Source organism: Rhopalosiphum maidis, chromosome 1 (assembly GCF_003676215.2).
Source record: "Rhopalosiphum maidis isolate BTI-1 chromosome 1, ASM367621v3, whole genome shotgun sequence".
NCBI classification, from domain to species: domain Eukaryota; kingdom Metazoa; phylum Arthropoda; class Insecta; order Hemiptera; family Aphididae; genus Rhopalosiphum; species Rhopalosiphum maidis.
In genome coordinates this window covers 26,421,590-26,449,106 of record NC_040877.1, presented here as the reverse complement: position 1 = coordinate 26,449,106, position 27,517 = coordinate 26,421,590, and the positions used below count along the sequence as shown (strand labels likewise).

General features: G+C 32.2%; 1 protein-coding gene across 1 annotated transcript; it reads left to right on the top strand.

Moving 5' to 3' along the window:
* The first annotated feature begins 228 nt into the window (after nucleotides 1-228).
* On the top strand, nucleotides 229-27,206 carry LOC113548551. Its single transcript, XM_026949493.1, has 6 exons — nucleotides 229-836; nucleotides 11,192-11,258; nucleotides 21,876-22,335; nucleotides 22,941-23,063; nucleotides 23,727-24,202; nucleotides 24,662-27,206. The coding sequence occupies exons 2-6, from the start codon at nucleotides 11,193-11,195 to the stop codon at nucleotides 25,307-25,309; spliced, it is 1,773 nt and encodes a 590-aa protein (XP_026805294.1). The 5' UTR covers nucleotides 229-836; nucleotide 11,192; the 3' UTR covers nucleotides 25,310-27,206.
* The last annotated feature ends 311 nt before the right edge of the window (nucleotides 27,207-27,517 follow it).

The following is a 27,517-nucleotide window of genomic DNA, read 5'->3' as shown; positions in this document are numbered from 1 at the left end:
AAAATGCAGTCGTCCGGGCTGCGTGTGCAGACATGCTATTATCAAAGGTGCCGCTATATTCCCGTGAATTGCGGTTGGTAGCGGTTCCAGTTTCCCGCGAGGACCGGTTCCCCTACCCGTCGTCCGTTAACTGGTGGCTGCGACGACGGACGTACGCGCCGCCGCCCGTGGTCGCGGTCCCGGTCTCCCGGCAGCGTCGCGTCGGCCGGTCGGTTACGCCAAAGAACAGGCCGCCGGTAGTAAGTAGTGTGTCTCCGCGGGTCTACGAAATACGTGCGCCGCACAGGTGTCCGCGCTGCTACCACAGTAATATTATATTGTACGTACGCGTAAATACTGCACTGACGTATTGTATATTATCATAAATATATAACTATCGATTTTCCGTCTACGAAAAACGATCCGCACTATCAATTTATTACATAATATTAGGTATATAGGAAATTCTGCGCAGTGTACGAGAAATTTTTTCTGTTGGGATTCCGATTTTTCGTCATCGACATCCACCGCGTCGGGCGCGCGATTTTGGGATCGTTTCGATTTTTTCCCTCCTGCGGTCTTCCGGGGCGCTTTCCGTGTGATTGTCATCGCAGCCGCAGCCCACACACGCGCCAGTAATGTGCGACCGGCGACGTGCGGAAAACCACTAAACGAAAAGCCGATACACTGCACACGTGACACGAGGAATATGATCGTTTTCGGCGGCCGAATAAACGTTTGATCGAGGCACAGCAATCAGCTTCGTTAGAGTTAGTCGCCGCTTATACCGCTTACACACCGGATACGATATCACCGACGTCAACACCGTCGTCGTAACTGTATTACCGGCTTGAATCGTAAGTTGACAAATAGTCGGTGTTGCCGAAAACACATTATATAATAAATTGTATATTATCGTAAACCTATATTATTATGATAAGTAAAACGAACCCTGCAATAGATAATATATAGATAGGTAATTCATTGGCTACGAGTGAAACAATAGTTAGAAAAAATAAAATAAAAATCATTGATTGCGGCGGCGAAGCTACGTCATCAATTATCGCGGCCGCCGGGCACATATCGTTTATAATATATAGTATATGTTTATTATAGATGTGTACAGATCTATAGATATTAAATACTGCAGAGAGAGAGAGAGAGAGAGAGTGAGAGAGTGAGTTGTATAGAGTACCCCCTCATCCACCGCCGCCGCCGCCGTTAAATGGGGGTGTCCTCGAGTCCGGCACAAAAGTACGGTTTTTTGAGGCCTCTGGCTCACGATGATAAATCTATAATCTAACATACGTTTGATGATGACGATGATGATAATAATAATATATATTTGCACACGTCCAAAAGAAGGGCGATGTGCTCCTATAGATGTTATACAGGTATACGAAACGTAAGCTGAGCCCGACGGGTCGGACTACTGCGCAAACACGACATTATAAATAATATGAACTAGGTACGCGCGGTAAACCACGGTTAACATTATTATAATATGTTATTATCGCACGCCGATTTTCGTCTTCTCGTTTGACGTTGTTTTCGATTCATTCTGCCCGACTGTAACGTTCGTGACCTCGTTCCGTCTATATATTTTTCTTGGCTCTCAATGCTTCATACGTTGACGCCGCGCGGTGCGTATACCGCAGATACCGATAATTTTCAACTGCTGTATAACACCACGTGACGATTGTCTGTTTGGGGGTACCGACGAAGGACCACTGTTTAATCAACTTACAATATGATTTTCAGAAATTTCCCAATCTCGTTTCGCATCAATCTCCGCGACGTTGACCGCGGTCAACTCCCCCGACAGCGGAGCCACAGCAATCGGGGGCCAATTTTTGTCACTCTCTATTTTTGGATAAATACCGCACACGATTTCAAGAAGACCGGACAAACTTTGCAGTTCCGTTATATTTAATAATTATTTTATTATCATTACAATACTCCCATACCTATGTATACTAGATACATATATTGTACGCCTACCGTGTGTGGATCGCGAGGTTTCACTCAGCAGCATACGTTTCGTTCGCCGCGGGACAATAAATTGTTAATATTTTCTTTCCAATTGCATTATAATAATATCATTACAGTACTGTATAAAATCGCAAAATAACGTGTGCTCTTCTCCGAACTACATTGGATACCCACTAGTAAAACTGTTGCATCGGTATCATAATATCATATTTTATATTAAATTATATTATATACACAACGATATACTGGCCACTAATAGACACACGACTAATTGGCGTGTTACTTTTATTGTATACGCATTCCGTTACACGTTTGTAATCTCTGTACTCTGAAGTAACGCGTTGCCGGATATCAACTACAGCGATTCGAATAACACGGATATATTTTTTTATTATTATTATTAGAACACGACCTAAAGTTATAGTGTGATTTTATGATTTATGTGATTTACGCTGTATAGCAATACTGGTTAATTGACTGCGGTTTCAATGATCATAAATGCATTTCCATTACCACCCACATAATATTATGTATTATGTTTATAAACTCTCACGGTATTACTTATCGGTGTATACTTATATCCAAAATTAAAATGAAATCAAAAATATGAAACTTTATTTCACAATAATAAATAATATTCGAACTCGCACAACAATATCGGTTTCGTGTATTATATAAATTATCCAGTTATTTGAATACTGCTGCAGCAACGTCGAAACTCGTTAAAATATACTATCGATCGATATCAAAGCGTATCATCGAAAATAAACGGATTAACGAGGAAATAATGTAGTTTACACGCTACAGCGCTTTTAAACTTAAATTTCAGCAAACCTCGAACGACAAACCATTATGTTATATTATAGTTAATCCTTCTAAATTGACCATTGCGGTTAACCACACATATACGATCCAACCCACTTTGTGTACCAGAGTATATACGGTCATTACACTTAATATTTTATTTACAAATTACAAGTCAATTGCGTGAACCTCGTTAGTAGTAGTAGTAGTAGTAGTAGTAGTAGTAGTAGTAGTAGTAGTAGTAGTAGTAGTAGTAGTGGTATAGTAGTAGTACTCTGTACACTATTGAAACGTCATATAGAATTATACACACGATTTCTTTCGGATAAAATGACGTCCCACGAGTGCATTAGAGGACCTCCCCCCCCTAATGCAAAGCATTTAAGTTGTATATACATATTCGACGATTGCAAGCAATTGTAATTTTTATATTTTCCATTCCTACAAGATAAAGCAATCAACCGGATTTCGAAAAAACACTTTTTTTACCACCTTGCACCCGAAAAAATGGGTTTAAATAGATATAATTAACAACAACCATAACCTCAGCAAGTAAAGGGCTTATAATATCAGTACCCAATATTATATTATCGCTGTTGCTTATTTGGCATCACGCGTGTGCATTTGATAATATGGAAAATAATGAATAACAACAATAGCCGTAATATTTTGTCGCTTTGCAATAATAACGGCGGAATTCATAAGAAAAGAAAAACGAGTTTTTAATAGTTTGCCAAACTCATAATATCTCCCACCATGTACACCTGTATAGCAGCTGTGGCGCAGATATATCATGCTTCACGTCTTCTTGAAGGGTGCGCCGCGCCGTGGGAAAACTCTATATAGCGTATGTATCGTCAGCATTGTGTGTGTGAGCGTGTGTGTTTGCGCGTGTGTGTATTTGTGTGTGTGTATGTGTGTGTGCGTGCAGAGAGTCGATGCCCTGTCTGTGGTCACCTCTCTTCCGGCCCAGGCCGGCTCACGGGTTGTAGAATGCCGTTGGGTCAAGGCTATAGATGCTCCCGCCGCGGTGATCGCCATACAGACTCGCGCGCCCCGCGACGCTTTCGTAGGCCAATAATTCTCCCACTGCCGTCGCACTCGTTGCCGCTGCCGCTCCTCACCATCTCAATCGCCACTGTACGTGTGTATGTTTGTGTGTGTGCCACCTGACCTAAATCAACTTACCTGATCCGCCTGAGGCGTATAGGTGCACGCCGACGAAAAATATACGAAAGAAAAAATCGACCATGTATTATGTACGTTTGCTATAATACCTACGACCAGCCAGCGGTAACCCGTACGCACAAAACTTTCTGCCAGTCTTGTAATCATTTCCGAGTCCACTTATTAGTCATACATATGCGCGCGCTTACTTACACTCGCAGACACGCACACACGTGTCCGGTGAGATGTTTTCAGAGCATAAAGCGCGTAATTTCTATAATATTTAATACGCTTCGACTAATTATTTCCGACAATATATACATGTAGTATAATCTAATATTATATGGTTCTGTGAGTTCAATACGTAAAATGAATGAATAAAACTCATACCTCACTCGACGTGAACGATTTTCATTGTTGCTGTTGTTGTTGTTGTTGTCAATATTATAGGTGCATGGCTAGAAAAATAAGGCGTAGAAGACTATTGAATGTGTGGTGTGTTGAGTGGAAAAAAAAGTGATCATGGAGAGATTGTACCTTAGCATTAAATTGTCCAATTGAATTTGTATATAAACATGTATGTAGTATGTATATGTATTATATTCGACGGTGACGACGAAATATACACGAGAGAAGAAAATAAGTATTATCCGTCTATTAATAAGAGTTCCGGTGGGGAGTTTAGGTATTTTCGGATTCGGTAAAAAAAAAATAAATAAAAAAAATGCTGTCTCCTATAATCCGGTTAGGACATCAGACAGGTTTGATAATGTCAGCCCCGGGGCCCCCTTCCCGTACGCAATGTGCCCCACGCACACCACCACATTATAATATTATGTGCAGCACACGCCCGGTGCTGCATATAGCTCATGGGCGCGCAAGAACGCACGCGTAAGAACTGTAGACGGTCCACAGCCGCCAGTTAATTTGAAATTCATAACAGGTCCGATACTGATTTTAAGAATGTCCGGAATTTGACCGACTGATGGGCACGCTTTCCAAATAATATTATAATATGTATGTGTCTAGTGTTACAAACACGCGTGCTGTTGGGATGACGTCACCTGCAGCCGCACAGTTAAACCATTATACGCCACTGCCGGAAGCACAACTTTACCACGATGCGCGGCCAGAAATTTAACTTGTCTCGCGACGTAGATATATCCGGATATTGGAAAGGGAGATCATAACTATTGTTCTAACCATTCATCAATCAACTTTCGGGCGATGAACATTATATAATATTATTATGCGTCGTAAACTGGACCGTCTTTTCGACAGTTGTTACGTAGCAAAATCATAAAATAGAGTACAACGATCTACTCACTGTGTTTCGTTGTATACCAAAAACAAAGGTGGACGGTAAGCACGTCGAGGTTAAAAATTATCTACTCAAATCACTGTAAAACTAATTCATTACCTATAATCATATTAATATCATTCCAATCACAAAATTTAAAATCGAACGAGAGCCCTTCCAAAAACATAATCTCGGCCGTGCCGTGCTCATTCTCGCACCGATTTTATTCGTGTTCATGTGTACATTTACATGAACGTAACACGCGTGTTTTCATTATAATATATAGTGTAGGTTAGTGTATAGATATATAAGTTATGTGTCTACATACGTACTTTTCGTGTGCCGACTCCGCGCCTGACGGTCTCGCAGCACGATTCTACGTCCGGCTGGATCAAACTCGTGTATATACATTTATACATATATATAAGCCATACTAGGTACTATGTATTATTGTTATTATTAAACAGGCGCATTGTCGCGACGTGACAGCAATGTTAAAATCCATTAAATCCAGGACGGATCTGACAATGAGCCCACGGGCGAACAATGGGGACCCGCCGCTGCTGTGCGCGATTTGTGCGGCCGACTACGGACCGACCGACCGATACCGACCGACGGGAGCTCTATACGCGTACATCATACACATCATGTACAGCGTATACATACGACCACTGAAAGTAGGTCGATACGCCGCACAAATGAAAAACGAAACGAAATAAACAATGCTTATGTATACGTATATTATATATATATATATATATATACATAGAAGACGGGTATATCCGATATCGCGTATTGATGTGTCAGTATACGTATAATCCGATTAAAATGAATGACAAAATAAAAATATTATCGTCGAAGAAAACCATAATTTGTCGACGGAAAAAAAATAAAGTCCTCATATTATATTATCTGGATATATACCTTATCTACCTATAAGTATTATATCCTATACACGCGCACATATGTATCGTTTTCTTTTTTTGCAGGATAAACGCTTCTCATTGATGCCGCGCACTGCATTATCGCGCGACACGCCTTGTGAAGAGCGACTCGTTTCCGCACGCACATCGTTTTTTTTCCGAGAATCTTTAGCGGATTTAATAATTTATCCGACGTGCTTAAAACGGAGGCTGCGCGAAAACCCGTTCCTCGTTTCCTCAGTTCTTCTCGTACTATATAATATGTCTTCGTCCTTATCATACACGAGTTCCTTCGTCGCTGCACAGACGTATTATTATTATTGGTCTTCTCTTTTTTTCTGGCCGAACCATTAATTTAATTTTTCACGGCAGACATCAGCGGTCAACGAAAGTAAATCACATGACAGAAAGATTGTTGTAGGTACACACGATGACGGACATAAAAACAATAATAATAATACGCCCATATGTCTCCTGCACCACGTCAGCGATGCACATATTATTATACATTGCAGGTACCTACATAATAGCAGTTATTCGCGACACGGCATATACCGGATATACGGCCGATCCATTGACTGCAAGTTGCAGACCGTGCGCGCGTTATCGAGTTATTTCCGCGAATGAGGTTCCGACAAGGTACGTTGTTATATTGCAATAAAATAAAATAATATTAGACGATCTCAAAACTACCGCAGCCCACAGTTGTAAAAGACTAAAAATAACCTGACGACCTCCTATCCCGGCGGTATTATAATGATAATTGATAAATGTGGTTTTATGGCCAACCGTTTTATTTCTTCCTCCGTTTTCGAGTTATAACACGCTGTTTGTCTGTTTGCAGATCATACACGCTCGTATAATATCATAATATAATACTACGTTTCCGTGTGATCAATCACCTACATAATGTATGCTACCCACGTGATGAGTAAACAATTTCGCTACCCGCCGAATGTCAGCCAAGGCGATCGAAAAGTTATAATATTGACTTCTGACACTTGTAATATATGTGTGTGTGGTTCACACACATTGTTACGACGGAGTATCGATGTTAGATTAATTATATCGACGCTTCTTGCAACGTCTTAACTAGGCCCGTTATAAACATATATCCGCGGAACGGACACATGTTGTAAAAATCAAATTATCGACAATTGTTTCTACTGCGGAATCAATAAGGTGTGCAGTGATTCCTAAACGCAGATACTTGTCTGACATACGTAATACGTATTATTGTGCTTGGTGGCCTACGTCATGTCGTTTTGTGCACAGAAAAAAATCAAACTGATTAATTATTAGGTTTTCGTATTGTATAATAACGCCGAGATGAGCGTGGGCAGATTTGTTGGCCTAGAATATACTCTATATATGGATTATATGGACAATACGGAATAATATAAACATTTATGCTCTAAAAATCACTCATAGACATTGGTATACGCTCATTCAAAGTGTACTTTGATATATTATTCTCACATTTTTTTATTCACACAAATTCCGACACGGCCGCACAAAGTTAACCTACTCTAATCTGTATAAACGTGAAAAAGGTTTTTTAAAAATAAAAAAAAATTAATGTTTAATAACATTTATAGGTAGGTACATTGTATATTACATTCAAATCATATAATATTGATTATATAATACATATTTTTTTTAAATATATCTTGTTAAAAACTATATTCCTAATTTGCAGTCCTCAATTAAACAATATTAAACATTTTATTCAAATTTTCATTAGATAAGTAGTAATTTGATCGAAATCTCGTTTTCAGTATTCAGGGGATATTTAACAGAATTATTTTTTTACGATATTTTATTTCTAAAAAAAATTCATATATTTTCATGTTAACATTAATGAAAATTGTATAAGCAAAAATACTTACCTTAATACAAACATAGATGTATGAAAGAATTAGTTTTATAGATTTATAACTGCAATGATATTCAATAATAATTTATCACTTAATCAATGAGCAATATAATAATGATTAATGATTTTTATAAACTTATTAGGTAATTATTATAGTAGTATGAAAATTATGGGTGATTAATTCGATTTATTCAAAAAATCCATTGTCGTATTATATACGTATTAAACACAAATTAAGTATTATTTATAGTTTACACGCCTATATCCGTAGAATACAGTATAAAAACATAAAATTAATTAATAATATACGTTTGTTCCTTACTTAATCTATAATATAATATTGCCAGTAGTTTTCTGGACAAGTCGCTTTGAGTCGCTTTCTATTAGAATTATAATGCTGCGTATATTAGCGCAAAATCATTCGTGACAAATTCGATGTATTAGTATGATACATTGATACATATTAGATTATACAAACTGTTTAAACGAAAATTCTTGGAATAAATTAACATCGGTATATAATATTAACGGTCGTAAAACCTGATTACAAATCTATAGAGAAAAAATTGGCACTGATCCGTAGTAAAAATGTACAAAGTGCTAGACGACTGCGGGTTGTCGACTGTTGTATACACCCATATACACAAGTTATGATATATAGCTCATGTGGACACCATAAATATCCGACGATGTTCAACGTCCGTTTGGTTGGTTAATACTTAATTTATATTAATTACCTATGGGTATATCTAATGTGTGCGTCCGTGGTATGTTAGGTTATTTAATAAACATATATTGGTTGGAGCGATCGTCAACGAGTATAAATTATGTATAATATATTAATATATACCGCGTCCCATAACAATAATATATGCATTTATGCGTGTAACAGTGCAGAGAGTGAGCACAATATTATATAAATACGTATATAATATACCTAGGTAGTAGGTACCTATGTGTATTTTGTAATTTGTAAATGACTTTGGCCGGACGTGGTTTTCCACGCGTGGTTCTATCTCGATATAATATATCTCTTGACGCATATTATTAAATTTTACGATAGAACGGTGAATAGATTCGTATTATAACCTAGCCCAACTTGGCCACCTAACCTAGCCTAACCTACCTACATATGTATAGAATATATAATACGTGCGTATATTGTATGTATTTTAGAAGTATACATAAAAATAGGGAAAATAAATAGTTCTCAACCAATAGGGTTTGTCAGTAGTTTTTTTAAATATATATTATTATATTATGAACGTTGTTATATAGAAATGAAAAAAAAAATAATTATATATAAAAAAAAAAAAATGGGAAAAAAAACCGCGAGCTCGTGGTTATAATATCGTCGTACAAACGATTCCGGGAACGAGCGGTGTATATGCAGCACTGCAGACGGGCTGGACACGGACTTAATTACGTACTGATGGCACGTATTACGGCTGTCGCCATCCCCGCCGGCCCCGTCCCCCGCGCTCGAGCACCGTACGCGCGCAGGTGTCAGTGTCGTGTGAATACCCTCCGCCACCGCCGCAACTTCCGACCCATAACGTCTACGCGATTTTTTTCTATATATATATATACATTTATTATTATTATTTTTTTATTTCTTTTATCTCTTTTACAGTTAAAAACGTCTCGCGCGCCATATCCGCCGTTGCCGCCGCCGTCGTCTAACCCGTACGGCTCGCGCGGCTGTACCTCATAATATGTTTATAGGTAATAATAATAATATATACTCGGCACGGCGACCGACCGACCGACCACGGCGTGGCGGACTGTCACGGGACGAGGGGAAACAATCGTCGTCGTCGCCGTCACTGTCGCGGCCGTCGAAATGACCGGCCGCGCGAGCTCACGGTTTTTACGATTATCTGTTTTTAACGAGTGCAACAAATCCGCGCGCGACGGTACGGCCGCGTATTATATTATTATTATTACTTTTATTGTGGACACGTCGTATTGTATTGTATACACTGTTATAATATTTGTAAGTGAGTGCGAGCGAATGACGATGGAACGCAATAAATATATTTAGGGACTAGAATTTGATATATTTCGAAATTGTAAATGTCAATTATACCGATGAACGTTTTTTTTTCAAACTTAATCTGATATAGATGATTATAGTTATTACAAATAGTAAACATTGTTAATGAATGATTTATGTCAACGTCGTGATTTGGAAATTAGCTATGTTATAAGTTGTAAATTATAGTAATTAGTTATCTCATCCATCAATTGGGTCTTTAACTCTACTTTTTGTTAGTTTAATTTTTGAATCAAAACAAGGCTTTAAGGATTGTAATTTATATAAATGTATTTCAGTTCCTACTATTGAGTTTTTGCATATTAGTATAAAGTATAATTACCCACATTATAAAAACTGATAATAACACTATTATAATTTTTTTACATATATTATAATTTAAAATAATTATCAAACAAAAATACGTTACATATGTCAAATAATATATACATAAAATCAAACATCAACCATTTTTTATTTTAGTCTTAAAATAGTTAAATTATATAACGACATTATGAGTTTGTGACTTAACGTTATGAATTTATGTAATTGTATTTAAATTTTTTATTATAAATGTATATAGAATACTTCTAGATCATTAACGGTCTATCTTTATTTCGTACAATAAATATATTTTTAATAATATTCTATATTTTTCTAAGTATAATTAAAATATGATCAATATTCAAACATTATTTGGTGTTTTTTTTTTTTAATTTACATTTTTTTAATTTTTCAAATTAACTATATATTTCATAAACATAAAATTCTTAAAATGTAATAACCCTAAAATCTAAATGTATGTAACACGTAATATCATATTATAATATAAAACAATTTATTTTATATTATTCACTCGCGTAGATTTACCAGTATGATAACCACAGTATACGTGGATATTACTAGGTATATTATGTGCGCGCACGTGTATCTATAATACATTAATACCATCGCCGCCGCCTCGTGCAGCACTCGCGCTCAGCTGTCCGTTTGACGGTTGTGCCATTTAAAAAAAGAAAAATATAATAGCGATAATATATTATCACGATGATTATACCTATGCCGCTGTTTTTAAACGTTATTCTTAATTTTCGTTATTTTTATTTTGTTTGCAGAATGATGCTAGAGATGGGCGACAAGACTGCCGCCGCATGGACCGCTTGGTGGATCCTCACATTTTCTGTAAGTACCCATATGATGTGATATATATTATATTATTAAACTATAATATCATCGTGTGTGCATTAATATCGATGTCATACTTATCATCAACCGTTACCTTCAAGTGCACGATTTATTATTATTTCGTTGTCGTTGTTGTTGTTGTTATTGTTTTAAATGCGACAATATTATATTATTATATATACATTATTATCAAACTGAAACGTCGCACGACTGCAGCGCGTCATATGTATAAAGGTACCTTACATCGCAGTACTACAGGAAATATACTAAGAATCTCGAGGCTTTTACAACATATTATTGTTGTAAACATGTAAAATAAACCAAAGATATGTGTTTTCGAGAAATGTAATACAACGAAATAGGACTTGGGTTGAAGGGTAGAATGATGAACCTTCAAGATATATCACATGGACTATCAATAGGGTCTTTAGATTTTTACATCACCGAATACCTTGGAAGCTTCAAAATATTAATATTAATACTAAAATAAATAATATATTATGAAATGAAACTTTTTTTATGAATCTAGGTCAATTAACAACCGGAAATTATTAAGGATAGTGGACAATTATTGTTGACACCCATAGTTTATTAAAATGTGCATTTCTTTTTTTTTAATTTCTGTAGTATCAACTTATGAAAAATATTATATTACATTTTTAATATTTAGGCACAAAAATTAAGCTGTTAAATTCATGAATTTTTATAATGTATTGAAATCGGATTGAACGTTTAAACACTTACAAAAAAAAATCATACAAACAACTTTTTTCATTTATTTATCTGAAAATGTTTGATTAGTAGTTGAATATATAAAAATGACAAAATTTAACTACCAACAATAAATTGTTAAAACGTCCATTTTCAACAAATTGAATTTAAACAGTTGAAAAAATTTGTTTAAAATTTTATAAGGATTTAAATAAAATAAGTTAAGAAACTCAAACTTGTTTTCAATATTTTTATCACGTAATAAATTTGATCGATCAGTATTTAGTTCGTTAAAATAAAAATAGTTTTAGCATGAAAAACAGTCTGTTTTGAATCTCTTCAAGTGTATTGTCTGGGTGGAAATTTTTGGCCAAATACTCATTTTTATTGTTTTCATCAAATATATATTTTAAAAATCATCTTTTGATCAGTATCAGACGAGGTGAAGATCGAGAGAGCCCAGACTTACGGGGACTTATCCACCATCAAAACAATATTTTTTAAGTTAATTTAACATAATTATTATTTGAATAATATTTTACGTACAACTTTAATTCATAAAATTATACTTACTAAGTATAATAAATAATAATAAGATCATATACAAATAATGAATAGACTGTTTGAGCAAATCGAAGAGGCTAGTCCACCTGCAACTTAATGATAGTATAACAGAAACCTTTTACTAAAAAAAATATATAGATAAAATAATTTTTACTTTTTAAAGTGAATAATATATAGATATACATAAATAATTTATTCAGAAAAATCAAATAGGTATTGTTATAAATTTACTTCTAATACGCATACTAAAATTCGTTGTGTTAAAAAAACTTTTAGCTTTTAGTTTATTAGCCTTTTTTAGCTGATTGTGAAAAATAAGTCACGTATAATACGTTTAGAGATGGATCTAATATAATATTGTACTCTGTATAGTATAGGTACACTATATATAATATGTTCCTACATAGGTATTTATTATCTAGTCATCTAGATTCTATAGTTGGTGTACACGCCACATGCATTACACATACATACATCTTACCCGGACATATAATGTATATACGGAGTGATCCATTTGACATAAAACACTCATTATTTTAGAAAACACAGTTTTTGAAAATAAAAATATAATATTTTAAATTGTTACAAAATAACATATTTTTTTTTTTAATTATATCTTTAACTATTTTTTTTTTAATATTACCTAACTTAAGTTAATAATTTTTAAAGTATTTTACTTTTTTGAATGATAACATACATTTTTTATTCTATATTTAAAAACAGAATTTTATTCGGAGTATTTTGTTCTATAACAATCAATTATATATATATATGGATAGGTGTACTTGAACGGGATTTATATATATATATATATATATATATATATATATAGATATATATATATATATATATATAGATATAAGGTATACGACCTGTTAATGTATATTTTATATATCTACTTTCATATTATAGTGAATGAATATAATATAGTCATATGCGTTTTCGGGACGGATTTTTTTTTACCGTAAGTACGTATTTTGGGTATGGTATAAAAACGGGTCTATCACTATATTATATTAAAATATAACATTTCCGGGCAAAATATTAACCGAAATCGCCCGTTATAATAATTATTATACGATGTTTTGTGTAAACAACGGTGCGCCACCGTCGAGCGCGACCCGGCGATGTTTTCCGTGAGTAGGTAGGTCTTGTAGGTCTTGCGCCAAATAGTCGAAATGTCACGCCGGGTCAAAGACACACACGCCACTGACACGCCAACCGAAGGACCCTAACACGCGCGTATATACATAATATTTGTGTGTGGACGAGCTCATCTGCGCATACACGCACTTAATAACTTTTGAAACTGGTAGGTATGTCCGTGAAACGAGACGCGTCCCATTAAAATAGCGTAATAATATTGTTTTATAAAACAGCAGTGGTAGGTAGGAAAAAACAGGTGGACGACGTTTAACATAAATACATAATATCTAAATTTACATAAATATTTTTTTTTTTATATTACTGGTTTTTTTTTTCAAGTTCTAGGACACGGCGAGTTTTAATAATATAATTACACTATATCATTCGGCAGGTTATATACGCCCAGGCGTTATTGTTCGCTCGGCACTCGTTTCCTCTTCGCCGTTGCTTTTCTATGATACATATAGTAATACTAATAGTAATAATATAATAAGATGATATCTGATTTCGAACAACCGATTACGCCGCGATATTCAATACTTCTACGGTTTGATGGTAGGTATAGGTAATAATAATATATAGATATCTATATGAACTATTATAGGTCTTACCACCAACCGTACGCTAAATAATATATAGTATGATGCGTGCCTATTCGTAAAGTCATCAGCGTAGTACATAATATTGAATTATATTATTATTTTCGTGCCCGCTTGTCTTGATCGTCCGTCGTATCATACCGTTATAAATGTATACACAAATAAAATGTATTCAAACATAAACATAACATACAAAAGTAGTTAACAGAAAGGAAGGCTTTTTATGTTGACTCTTTTAACAGAAGTCATACTAGAAAAAATTAACTTGATAAATATAAAATGAATCAACTGATTCCCACATAGCAATTTGAAAAAATTAATATTAATATTTGAGTAAGGTTTTTTGTAAAATATTTAATTGAAAATATTGTTGAGTTATCTTCAAAATATTTAATTACCATATATTTGAAATAAAATCTAACTAAAACATTTTAAAATATTGTGATGATGAACAAAATAAAATATTTTAATTTTGTTTTTATATATATTTAAAAAATTTTATTTTGCTATGTGGGTTAGTTATAACTGTACATCATGGAACAAATTTTAAATAATTATTAATATTTGAAGTCACTAAAACAAAGTAACTCGTTTTATAAAGTTAAAGTACCTCACCTTTAACTTTTTAACTTGATAATGCCCATATATATATCCATTATCATAGTTATAGGTCGTCTCTCTGCCATCCTCCCCCCCAACCAATCAACGGCGAATAACGTATTAAAACAATAATAATTGCGCTCGACTGTATATTTCGTGCGTACCATATTATGTAGTACACACGCGCAATTTTCTGTCTTTTGTTTCGCAAAACGGTTATTGGGACGGTTTCACGATAAAATAATATCTCGACAAAAATCGTCTGTAGTCGTTCACTGAAGTAGTCACACGCAGACGATGACAATTACATTCAATTATATAATATATATATAATTTATATAAGTATTACTATATATTGTAGAGACAACGGTAATAATTTTCAACAATCATATTATTATAAAATTACGTTATTTTAATATAGCCATTTTGAGATATTATCGGCCACTGCGAATCACGTAATATCCTGATAATCGCAACAATAACGGACACATAGAAACATAATATACCAGATACGACGATACGTTCCATCAGTGTACGTTGATAATTAAATTTTGTGACCATTGTCTTCAGTTAGGTTAGTCAATGGACATAGGGTTGATCTCCTCCTTCTTGTGAGGTCATAAGCAGGCGGTTCAAGTCACGTGCTTTACTGGTTACCTAAACTGGTGTACCGTTGGTTTTGAATGAAACACACACAACTGGTTTTCGTGTGCTCCCTATATTGAGCAATGACTGTAATATACGTATATTCTGTATTATGTTTTTTTTCTTCTTTTTTTTTCTCTTCACTATATGTATAAGATATTATACCTATTATAAAAATACATTTGTTCCGTACAAGTTGTGGCCGTCAATACCGTGCGCGTTAAGCTTCCACTTATATGATTCACACACCACGGAGAGAATAAACTATACGACTTTATTAGGTTGAAATATTTTTTCGGTACCTACGACAAACACTGTAGTTATACGTACAGATATACTTATATAATGCCCCGGCGGAAAAACGATATGCCCATCTGCTATATGCAAGTTGTTACATATACGCTGTTCCGGCCGTTCGAGATAGACTTTTTAACGGTCGCATTTTAAAAAATATTTCTCGATCGATTCGTTCGTAAACGAATCTTACACGATAATACCAATATACAATGATTATTGTATACACGTTTAATACGCACACTTGTTGCACATTCCAAACGAATACAAATTGTCAGCTTTCTTTTCCAGTTATTAATAATTAACGTTTGCCAATTATATGAACTCGCTAAGTATACGAAGAATGCAAGCTGCACACGCGCGATGTATTATTTAGCATTCAATTGGTATATATTTATGTATATACATATTATACACAATATATAAATGTATATATAGTATTAATGATTTAATACGCTTGAAACCAAGACACCGACTACTGGTTTTTTTTTATGGGCTAATTTTCCAATAATGATATACTTAAACTGCGTATAATAGTCAAAGAAATTCAATAACCTACAGTGTTAGTACATATGCGTGTTTCTAGAAAATGTTATGAACGCGATTTATTCAAATATTTTCATTAGAAAACCGATTTGATAATTTTATTATTGAAATGATAATAATAGTATATATTTGAATATTTTTAAAAATAATTATTAATATATTATGTATTATTATAATATTATGATATGTCTACAAAATATTATAGATGATATTATTATCTCTATAATCTCTCTAAATTATAAATGTGAATAGGATATAATAGTATAATATGTATACTGTATAGTATATTAAAGGTATATAATAGTATATAGAAATAATATATAATACCTAATAAAATTGTATTCGACACGCTGTGCAATATAAAATATCTAATATTTATAATTATACACAATTTTTTCGTACTTTAAAACGTCATTATGTATTAACTCACCGGAACGAATATATATCAGTCAAATGTATAAATCGAAACAAGATTATACATTTAGTATTTTACTAAAGACTAGAATCAAAATCATAGTGCTTAAAAAACCGTATTTCGTTTTTAATTCATAAAGAAATTTATAATGAGGTAGTAATAATAGTATAATATATTAAGTATTTAATTTTAAACTGTATGGTTAATGATATTGTTTTCTATATACATATACTAGAAGACCGTTAATTTTGTACAGGATATATTCAGTACCTAATAAACACAAAAACCATGTTTATAATATGTGTACACATCATTGATATTTTTCTACCTAGACATACAGGTTAAAAGAGATAAGTACCATCGATAAACGTGTAAAATCGAATTTTTCAATATTTATAATTGACGTACTTTTCTCGTAGTTATAAATAATTATACATTTTTTTACTATCATTTTTTAAATTACACAAATTTACGGGTAAAATACGATTTTGTACGGTGTTTATTGACGGTAAAATTGTATTATTGTGCATTATTACCAAATCGTACGAATTTCACAGTTGTATTTAACAAAATAAAATAAATTTATTGGACGACGAACGGCGATGTGCCGATGTAGTCGATGTACATATCTTTCTATCCATACATTACATTTTACATACATACATTTCTATATACATTTTAGAGATGAAGACACTGTGACCTAAGCTAAAACAATAACAAAAATGTGTTCAATCCAGTGGTGGATTTAACAACCGTATAGTCTGCAAATACCGACAAGGCCCCTCCTAAATTACGCCACCCTAAATTATAAAGTTAATTTTGACTAAAAAATAATAATATAATACATATTATGTATATTGAAAACTGGAATATTAATTTACTATTGTTTTAATAATAAAATAATTTAAATATATAGGAATTCTTCAAAAGTAGAAAAGATTGAACTAATAAAGTAATAACTTATATATGTAAATCCAAGTTATTCTACATTATAACTACCATATTGATCAAATAACATTATTTATAATTATAGTATAATCGACACTACTGCGTACTAATTTTGTAGATTCAAAAGGATCAGGAAGCACAGATGATATATTAAGTTATTTGGCATTTATTATTAAACATTTATTGTCTGATATATTGCCCCTAATGGAAACTCTTTAAAAAATATTTTTAACATTGCCCATTAGAAGTGTGAATGCTAAAGAACAATGACTTATGACTTTATGAGTATACTAAGAAAATTAAAAAAATATCTTCGTTCAACTATAATTCAAAATCGAACAATCAAATCAATTTAGCCTTACTTTCAATTGAGTATGAAGTGGTATAATAACACATTGATATGATCTTATCAATAAGTTTTCTAAGGCTAAATCTCGTAGAGGTTCTCAAATATAATTTTTTATTTAATTGTATAAACTTATTATTAATTTTGTTTTATTTTTTAATTTAAAGATTTGTTACTATAAAAATGATATTGGTTATTCATTATTTCTCGCGATCGAAGCAAACGATTTTGTAAAATGAGTGCAAGTTTGTTACTGATAATATTGTACGCCCCTCTTATGGATTTGTCGACTTTATTTGAACATTTTGAACCTTTAAATCTGCCACTGGTTCAATCTCAAGAAGTATCCATAAAATAATGGCTCTATCCGATTTAAAACATAATCAAAATGAACAATAAACTAAATAATAGATATTACAAACATTACAAAATCACTAATGTATTTACCTTTAATTGGATATAAACTCCATAGAAAATATTTATTTTAAATTAAACAATGATTTTTTACAACGAGTTTAGTTTGTAAACTAACCATATTATTATACACCTGCTTAACACTTCACAATTTTATATATTTTATTAGATTTTTAAATTATTTTAATGGTGATGTTTTGTATAGTTGTGTGACTTTTTTTAAATTTCATAATGTCGAAGTTTTATTTAATTACAAGCGTATTGTATTTCAAAATGCCATGCTCATATAAAGGTTAATATTACCTATACGTAATAAAGTTCTTATCAGCGAATTTAATAACAAAAAAAAATCATTACATTTAGAAATACTATAAATTAATTAGAGTTACCTGTATTTTAAAATCGACCTAAGTACCTATCAAACAATTAACACATATTTAAATTAATTTAAATTACTTACATTTAATACTTTAATATTATAATAAAAATAAAAAATAAATACATTTTATTATATACCTTACTCATTTTTGTAGACTATATATAGATGCATTTAATATACTTTAGTTGTCAGTGAATCTAGAAGTTGAGGTTAATGAACGATTAAATGTAATTGAGTATGAGTAACTTATTTTTATAAATCATATACGCATTGTAATAAAAACATAAAAATGTTTGGACATTTTTATTTATCTACTTGAGTAAGTACTATTACTAGCAACTACTTATAATTAATGGAAATATGATGATGATATTTGATCACAGCTATAGTTATATACAATATAATATATTGCATGTACTTTTAGTATCTAAATATCAGTTCAAACCCAATAATAATAATATATATGAGAGTAAAATGAAAAAAAAATTAATTTAAACGTCATCTTAAACCGCACTATAATATTGATCTTAAGATGATTAATAACTATTATAAATATCTCTAATTAAATTATGCATTAAATATATTATTCTTTTTTTATTTAACACTTAATTTCTTTTTAAATTGTAAAGTTTAAAATAGAAAATATTAAAAAATGTTGACAATTTAACATAAAAAGAAATAAGGTACCTACTATATTGTAAAAAATGTTAAAACATTTCTTTCACTTATCACTTATGAAGATTAATATGTATATTATATAGGTAAATGTTTAACGCGTGGACATGGTTTTACAATATTATTTATATCTAAGTGAAATTTTATTTCGATCAATGATCTATTTTGTACATTCCATTATCGCCAACATAAAATTGAATTGTATTACGATTATAGGTACTTTTTAAAATTCAAATCACACATTTTCATCGATCACATACTCGTATATTATTCGTTTTCCCTTTACAAAACAATCCTGTTCTACTTTATGTATAATCAAATCTATTCATCATATTCTTTTATATTGGTACGTGAAACGTATACGTACCTAATATATTATGTAGGTATACCCGTAGCTAATACTAACATGAATCAGATGATACAAATTACTAATTGTTATACGCTATAATAGTCACTTAAATCTTTTCTTCGTATTTCATGAGAACTAAAATTAATTTGCTTACATTAAAACAATAACAACTAATGCATAAACTATTTAAAATTTATCAATATTAACATACAAACTTTTCATGGTAATAGAAAACAAAAATGCTCATTTTAATAATAAAATTTTTATTTCACTTGAAATAGTGAACACTAAAAGTAATTCAGAAGCGTAAGAGTTTTTAAATAAATTATAGCTGGTACTTCATATGTAAAATATGCTAATACTTGCTGTACCTATAGGGTACAAAACATATGAAATTATTTTATTCCACCAATAATACTATAAAAGTTAATTATTCTTTGTTTTTATATTAAATTAGACTATATCAGAGTTTCTTATCCATTAACATCCTTGTTTTTTTGTATACAGCAGTTTATTAATGAGTTATTTTTTGTTTTTTAAATGTATGTTATAGTATAAATAATTAAACGCAGTGTTGAATTAATAATTTTTTAAAAATACTGACAACGATGTTCTATATTTTTTATCACTTTTGATACAAGTGGGATGTGCAAAAATAATATAAACAACCGAATATTAATAAAAGAGAATTTTTAATGTATAAAACTGTATATAATAATTCATATAATTATTATTTGGTATTTAATTGTCACTCACAATTAATTTATAGTATACTAATTTCGATAATTATAATTAAACAGAGCATAACATGACGTATTTTATAATGTAATTATTTTTTATTGCCGCATACGTAGCATAATTTGACAGTAATTTTATATTTTTTAAAGCACTTAAAAACTAAAATATGCAATCTTCAAGTTTTATTTAACCTAGATTATTTTATTATTCATATTTAATAAATTGTATAAAATATTCTTTAATCAAATTAGTGTCTACTTTGTACCCCAGTTGCGTTAATTAGTTTAATAAAAATATAGACAGCGTTTATTTAATAATATGTTGTAGTATAATACGGAGCAATACAAAATATTAGAATGTACCTTTTACTTGTATTTATTATTTTAGTATTAATACGCTAATAACTTTGTTTTTATTACAAATTATTTGAATTACCAGATATAGTAGTTGTATTGTTTGTATATAGAATCCCTCTGATATGATAACTACAATTGCATATATTAAATAAATTACCACATTGGGCACAAATTTCTAATAATTATCCCTACAAATTTTTAATAATGATCAAATTAAATATGTTGAATCCGATTAAAAAAATATATAAAAATTATGTTTTAAAGGGAAAAATGTAAAGATAAAAAAAGCAAGAACAGTTTTACTATATAATAATTAATCTACCTATAATGTATTTTATTAACAAATGACACTTACATTGGCTTAATCTTGATACTAAACTTAATTTGATTAAAAACGATTTAATTTAAAATTAGAACTTTGTAGAAAAGAAGAAACAGTGATTAACCGACTTCGAATAGATCACACTCACCTAACACACAGTTTTCTGATAACTAAAATTTCACATCTCCGAACAAATCAGTCTAGCCTTAGATCAAACCTACGAGATACAGGAAACTTATTTTTATTTTTTAAAACATCTGAATTATATAATTTAATATAAATGTAAATACATACTAACTAATAAGGGCCTTAGTCACTTATGATGTATCTTTAAGACCAATAATATATATTATATTAACAAATTTCAAACAATTCATATGTAGTTCAGTGATTAAGACTTTAAATTATAATTATTATTTTATTTTATATAACTTGTGTTGTGGGGAAAGCGTCTAAACGCTCCATAATTGTTGACGAATAGGGGTCACATTTTTTATTACAATTTAAGTCTCAAAATACTTAAATCTGGTCATTCATCCACTGATGAAATTATATTTTGTTTTCCAGTTGGTGCAAAACGCTGTAAGCGTAGGTGGAGGTGGAGGTGGTGGCGGTACCAGTGATATTTGGCCATTGGAGCGGCCCGATGGCATGCCGGTGATCCAGTCCTTAGAGGTGATGTGTGGCAAGGATCACATGGACGTGCACTTGCAGTTCACTCAACCCTTCGAAGGAATCGTGTCGTCTAAGGGCCAATACGCAGACCCGCGTTGCGTGTACGTGCCACCGTCCACCGGAAAGACATTTTTCACGTTCCGCATAGCGTACGCGCGGTGCGGTACCAAGCCTGACCTCAACGGTCAGTTCTATGAGAATACTGTGGTCGTCCAGTACGATAAGGACTTGCTGGAAGTTTGGGACGAGGCCAAGAGGTTGCGGTGCGAGTGGTACAATGATTACGAAAAGACCGCGTCCAAACCACCCATGGTCATTGCCGACTTGGATGTTATACAGTTGGACTTCAGAGGTGAGGGACAGCGATAAAATTAAGAAAATATTAGTGTGTAGTATTTATCTGTAAGCAAGAATGATTTTATCTTTATTTTTATAAACGTTGTGTAAATTTAACTTCACTCAGAACCGTTTTTGGAAATTATTTAAAATTAAATCACTCAGATTCGTGATCGTGATTAATGGATCATGCTATGTGTTTTTCGCATTATTAATCTTCTATTATATATCTAAAGTGACGTGATAAAAGAAAGGGGATTGTGATGCCTAGGTATCATGGTGGGAAATAAAAAAAATATGGTAAATTGTAAATTTTGTTAAACCAAATCAATTTTAACATAAAATAAGAAAAAGTCTCTTATAATTTAGTATTCCCAGGTAAAAGTTAGTAAAATATAAGTAAGTATAGGTATTATATTTAATTTCCTTTAATTTTTTTCCGAACAAATTTCATGGATGTGTCCTTGAGAAAGGGGGAAGGAGTAGACACTTAAATATATATGTTATACATCATGGTTCATAAATGTTCACCACGCTACTGTTTATCTGTAAATAAAATAGATACTAGCATAATTATAATAATTCCTAATACAATTTTATAAATTTTGTTTGAAATACCAGGTGATAACGTCGACTGTTGGATGGAAATACAACATGGAAAAGGCCCGTGGGCTCCACCAGTTAGCGGTATAGTTCCTTTGGGTTCTACGTTAACGTTAGTGGTTGCCATCAATGATTATAGAGGTAATAAATAATACTAAAAAAGTATAAACAGTATATAATTTTTAAATAAATAAATAAAATATAGTATAGTAGATTACTAAACTGTGGAAGACGTATTATTATAATCAGAAAACATTGAAGGGTAGATATCACCTCTCTCCGAATGTATAGTGTCAATACCTTCGATATAATTTACGAAGAATTTTAGAAATTGCCGATTTATTTAAAATTTAAACATTATAATACAATAAATGTATGAATTAAAGTAGTTATAAAATTGGACTAATTGGAGTACCGATGTTTTCAAACATTATCAAAACTATTCAAAAGCATTAAACTCTAAAAAGAAAACATTTTTTTTTTTATATATCTTCTTAAGGCTAGATATATTCGGCCTTAATAATAATGAATCTATGTTTATTTATGTATTATTTTTTTAAATAAAAAATAATGAAATCAAAATCTACAATATAGTGCTGTCCAAAAATAAAATAAGTTTTTCAGTCCTAAGTGCGTTCCGTGTATATATATAGTTAAGTGTCTTAAAATATAAATATTACGGCCGTAGAGCATACAAGATACAACCACATAAACATATTATAGTATTATTAGTAGTTTAACAATAGAAAAAAATAAAAACTCTTTAATGGTGTTATAAACTTTTGTATTGTTATGCCTCCACAGGCGAGTTCGACATGAGAGTGAAATCTTGCGCAGCGTCCGACGGTGGCGGTCACGTCATACAGCTGACAGACGACCAGGGGTGTGTGTTAAGGCCAAAAATGATCAGCGGGTTCCTGAAAGCTAGGACTTCAGATGAAAGAGCATCCGTCATCACTTATGCATTCTTCCACGCCTTCAAATTCCCGGATGCACTTAGCGTGCATATCCGGTGCAAGGTAGAGATCTGTCGACATGGTTGCCTGGACCACTGTCAAACGGACGAACGGATATTGGCCGGACATTTACTTCACCAGCAGCAGCAGCACCAACAACACCAACTCCAGTACGGACCAGTAGATAGGAAGGACCAACAGAACGATCGTTTGGACTACGTCCAAACAGTCGTAGTTAACACGGATCAGCCGAATGCCCAAGCGCAAATCCACACGCCATTCGATACCACCGGTCACAACAAGCCATTACCAGGTCAAAACAAGGTACGGTATCAAAATTAATATTTTCTTTATTTTACCAATAATTATGTTTATTGTAAAATAACCATTTGAGTTTTACATTGAGAACACCAAAGTATAAGCAGGTGACTTTATTTGAATAAATATACCTATATATTTTTATACATGTATGTTGCGTCGTGTGTGTATGAGGTTTAAAGGTTCTATATGATACAATTCTATATTGTATTTTTAATATTCGCATATTTCGAAATTTTTGAGCATATTGTGCATGTTATCACATTTAAAGAGTATTTAAAATCATCTTAGTTATTCACTTATTGTTTATGGTTTTTATGAAAGTAGCTACCAATTTAAAAAAAAAAAAAATACATTTTATACAAATTTGCAATAAAAAATATTAACATATGAGATCAAACGTTAATTATAAATTTAAAAAAAAATTTAATCGACGCAATTTCAAATGAAAACGATTTTTTTCAGGATACAATGAATCGAGATGGTTTCCCGCACGGGCCGCGGAACCTGGACGACGGCGTGGTCGAGCCGTCGGCGGACGGCGACAACGACGACAACAACAACAATCAGCCGCCGGCCGCGACACCGACGTCTGCCAACAACGGGACCGCGGGCGAACAGACGGCCGCGGGAGTAGCGCAGCTGCAGAGGCGCCGGCGCCGGCGTTCGATGAACGTGTCGGACGCGGGCAACGCGGACGTGGGCGTCAGTGGGCTGTACGACGTCATATCGCAGTCGGACTTGGCGTTCACGCCGGACACCAAGACGGACAGCGAGGCGGTGACCATATTCCAGGGACGGATCCGCGAGGACGTGGTGTACGGCATATGCATGCCAGTGCACGGGTTCGGCGCGCTGTTCGTCATGTTCGCCGGTTCGGCGATCGTGTCCGTCGTAGTGGCCGGTTTCCAGTTGCACAAGTACCAGGTGAGGCGGGAGACGCAAAAGATGATGTCCGTCCAGGCACACCAGCACAGCGTGGCCGCGGCCGCCGTGGCCGCCGGTGGCGGTTACATCCACAACTCGCTGGCCGGCATCGTGGCGCTGAACAAGCTGATCGCGTCCAAAACGGCAGCCGCCACCACCACCGCGCAGACCAGACGAAACAGCTAATCGACTACTATTAATAATAATAATATTATTTACTATCTATATTATATTAGGTATATATATACATACATATACACACTACTACGACGTCGTTGACGGCCGTCACGATTTTTAGTACATAAATCACTCGATCGTCGTCATCATTATTTTCAATTATCATTATCATCGGCATCATCAGTATCGTTGGTGCGTGTTTATTATAACGTTAGCGAGGCAAAATTTTGATGGAGGTGGAATATAGTTGAAAAACATTTTTCTTTTTACTTACCCGTGTCACCAGATTGGAGAGAGAAATATTATATGTTTATTGATCTTTGTTACTAACGGGGTTATTATGCCGGGGTACAAAATGTTTAGGGATGGAATTTTTTCGTTAAATCATCATTTTTTTTAATCCAGTAAGCATGATCCCGTTCACCGATTTCCTATAGTAAATATTATACTTTTTTTTGTATTTTGATATTTGTTACCGTAATTTATGATAATATTATCAGTAATAGTACGTATAAAGCACGAGAGTAAATCAACTAATCAAAATATGAAATTTTAATTAAACAATTTTCTGCGTCACAAACATCAAGAAGAAAATTTCTTTTTCTTTTTCGTTTATTAAGCGATTGTTTTTGTTACAGCTGTATGGACAATTCGTAAATACAGCCTTGAATCGTAATCAATCAATGTAATAGTAACGCTCTAATTTATAGTAGCCCAACATGAACAAAAATATACAATATAACTAAGTTTAATATACCTAGTCAATCGTCGTAAATTGATGTTCTATATATATATTATCATAATTTATTTAGATTATTAAACATAAAGCTACCTAGGGCAACCCACCACGACACTACATCCATCTCTGAACATCATATTATCGCCTCGCGCCAAAAAATTCTTTGACTTAATTCTGATGTAACATATAATATCCCGGTTGATGCTGATAACAATTAATGTTTAAAAAGATATAAATTTTCATTTTTACACGTTTAAGAATATTATATGTAGTATACATAATATAATTGACTATTATTATTATTATTTTCTCGTATTGCGTTTGAATTAAGAAAATAGTTTTATTTTTTTAATTGGTGCTAAATTAATCTAAAATCAGCAATGGAAAAAACTTGGATACAACATGCATACATATTTTTCATTTAAATATTTATTAATGGTTTGTAAGAGTTATTTATATACAAATTACTGTTATATTGACAAATCTGTAAAAAAAAACTTATTAGACAATTTATTATTTTATTCCACTTTTAAATCGTATGATGTTAAGTTTAATTATAATTGTGTAAATATATATCTAAATACTGAATGATAGCAATCAAAACTAGATAATTTTGTTATTATTTAATATATTTTAATATTTTAGTTTAATGTTACGTAGTCATGAAACTGGCCAGTTCTTCGTAATAACGGTTGAAGTTTTATTTACAAATTTAGCAAATTATATTATCTAGTAAAACCAAAATTTTTTGTGACCTAAAAATTAAATTCTTAATGTTCGTTCGAGTTGTATTTATGACACGGCGTTTCGTATAGGCGAAACATGTACTTTCATGTAAACGAACACCTTATTTTAAATGAATACATCAATACATGCTCAAGTCAATAATAATATGTAGTATATTATACTATTTTCATCTGATTTACAACACCCGTTGGCATTTTTACTTAGTAATTAAGTGCTTGTAAATATTTTATTATTATTATTGTGTATTTATTATTTTTTATATTTAGCGTAAAATTGTTTTGCTCAGCATTTTGAGGGGTGAACAGAATGAAAATGGAATTTTTTTTTATCATAATGTAAATTGTACATTATTTATCTGAATTTAATTTACTGAAACTAAATTAGTCATACTATTTTATATTTTTTCAATCGTTTATAAATAGTGTTTAAAAATACATAAAAAAAATCAAAATTTACATTGATATACCTATAATAGTTCTTTATTTCTTAAAAAATACTTTCATTCAATTCTTTTAATTTAAATAATTCTAAATAAAAAATGAATATATTGAGTTATTTATAAAATAATGCAACTTTAGTGTCTATAATTATCTAATCCATTTTTACTCTGAGCCTCACATAATATTATAATCATAATATATTTATGGTATAATTTTTACTGTGTTAATTATTTTTTTTTTATATATTTATAAATATTTTGTTATTATCATAAAGTTAATAACTATAATATG

What these genes read in the sequence shown, in the direction of transcription:
- LOC113548551 (XM_026949493.1), top strand. Translation starts at nt 11,193, where the DNA reads ATGATGCTAGAGATGGGCGACAAGACTGCCGCCGCATGGACCGCTTGG. An exon ending in TATACAGTTGGACTTCAGAG is followed by an intron (nt 22,336 to 22,940) that starts GTGAGGGACAGC and finishes TTGAAATACCAG; the next exon opens with GTGATAACGTCGACTGTTGG. An exon ending in TGCCATCAATGATTATAGAG is followed by an intron (nt 23,064 to 23,726) that starts GTAATAAATAAT and finishes ATGCCTCCACAG; the next exon opens with GCGAGTTCGACATGAGAGTG.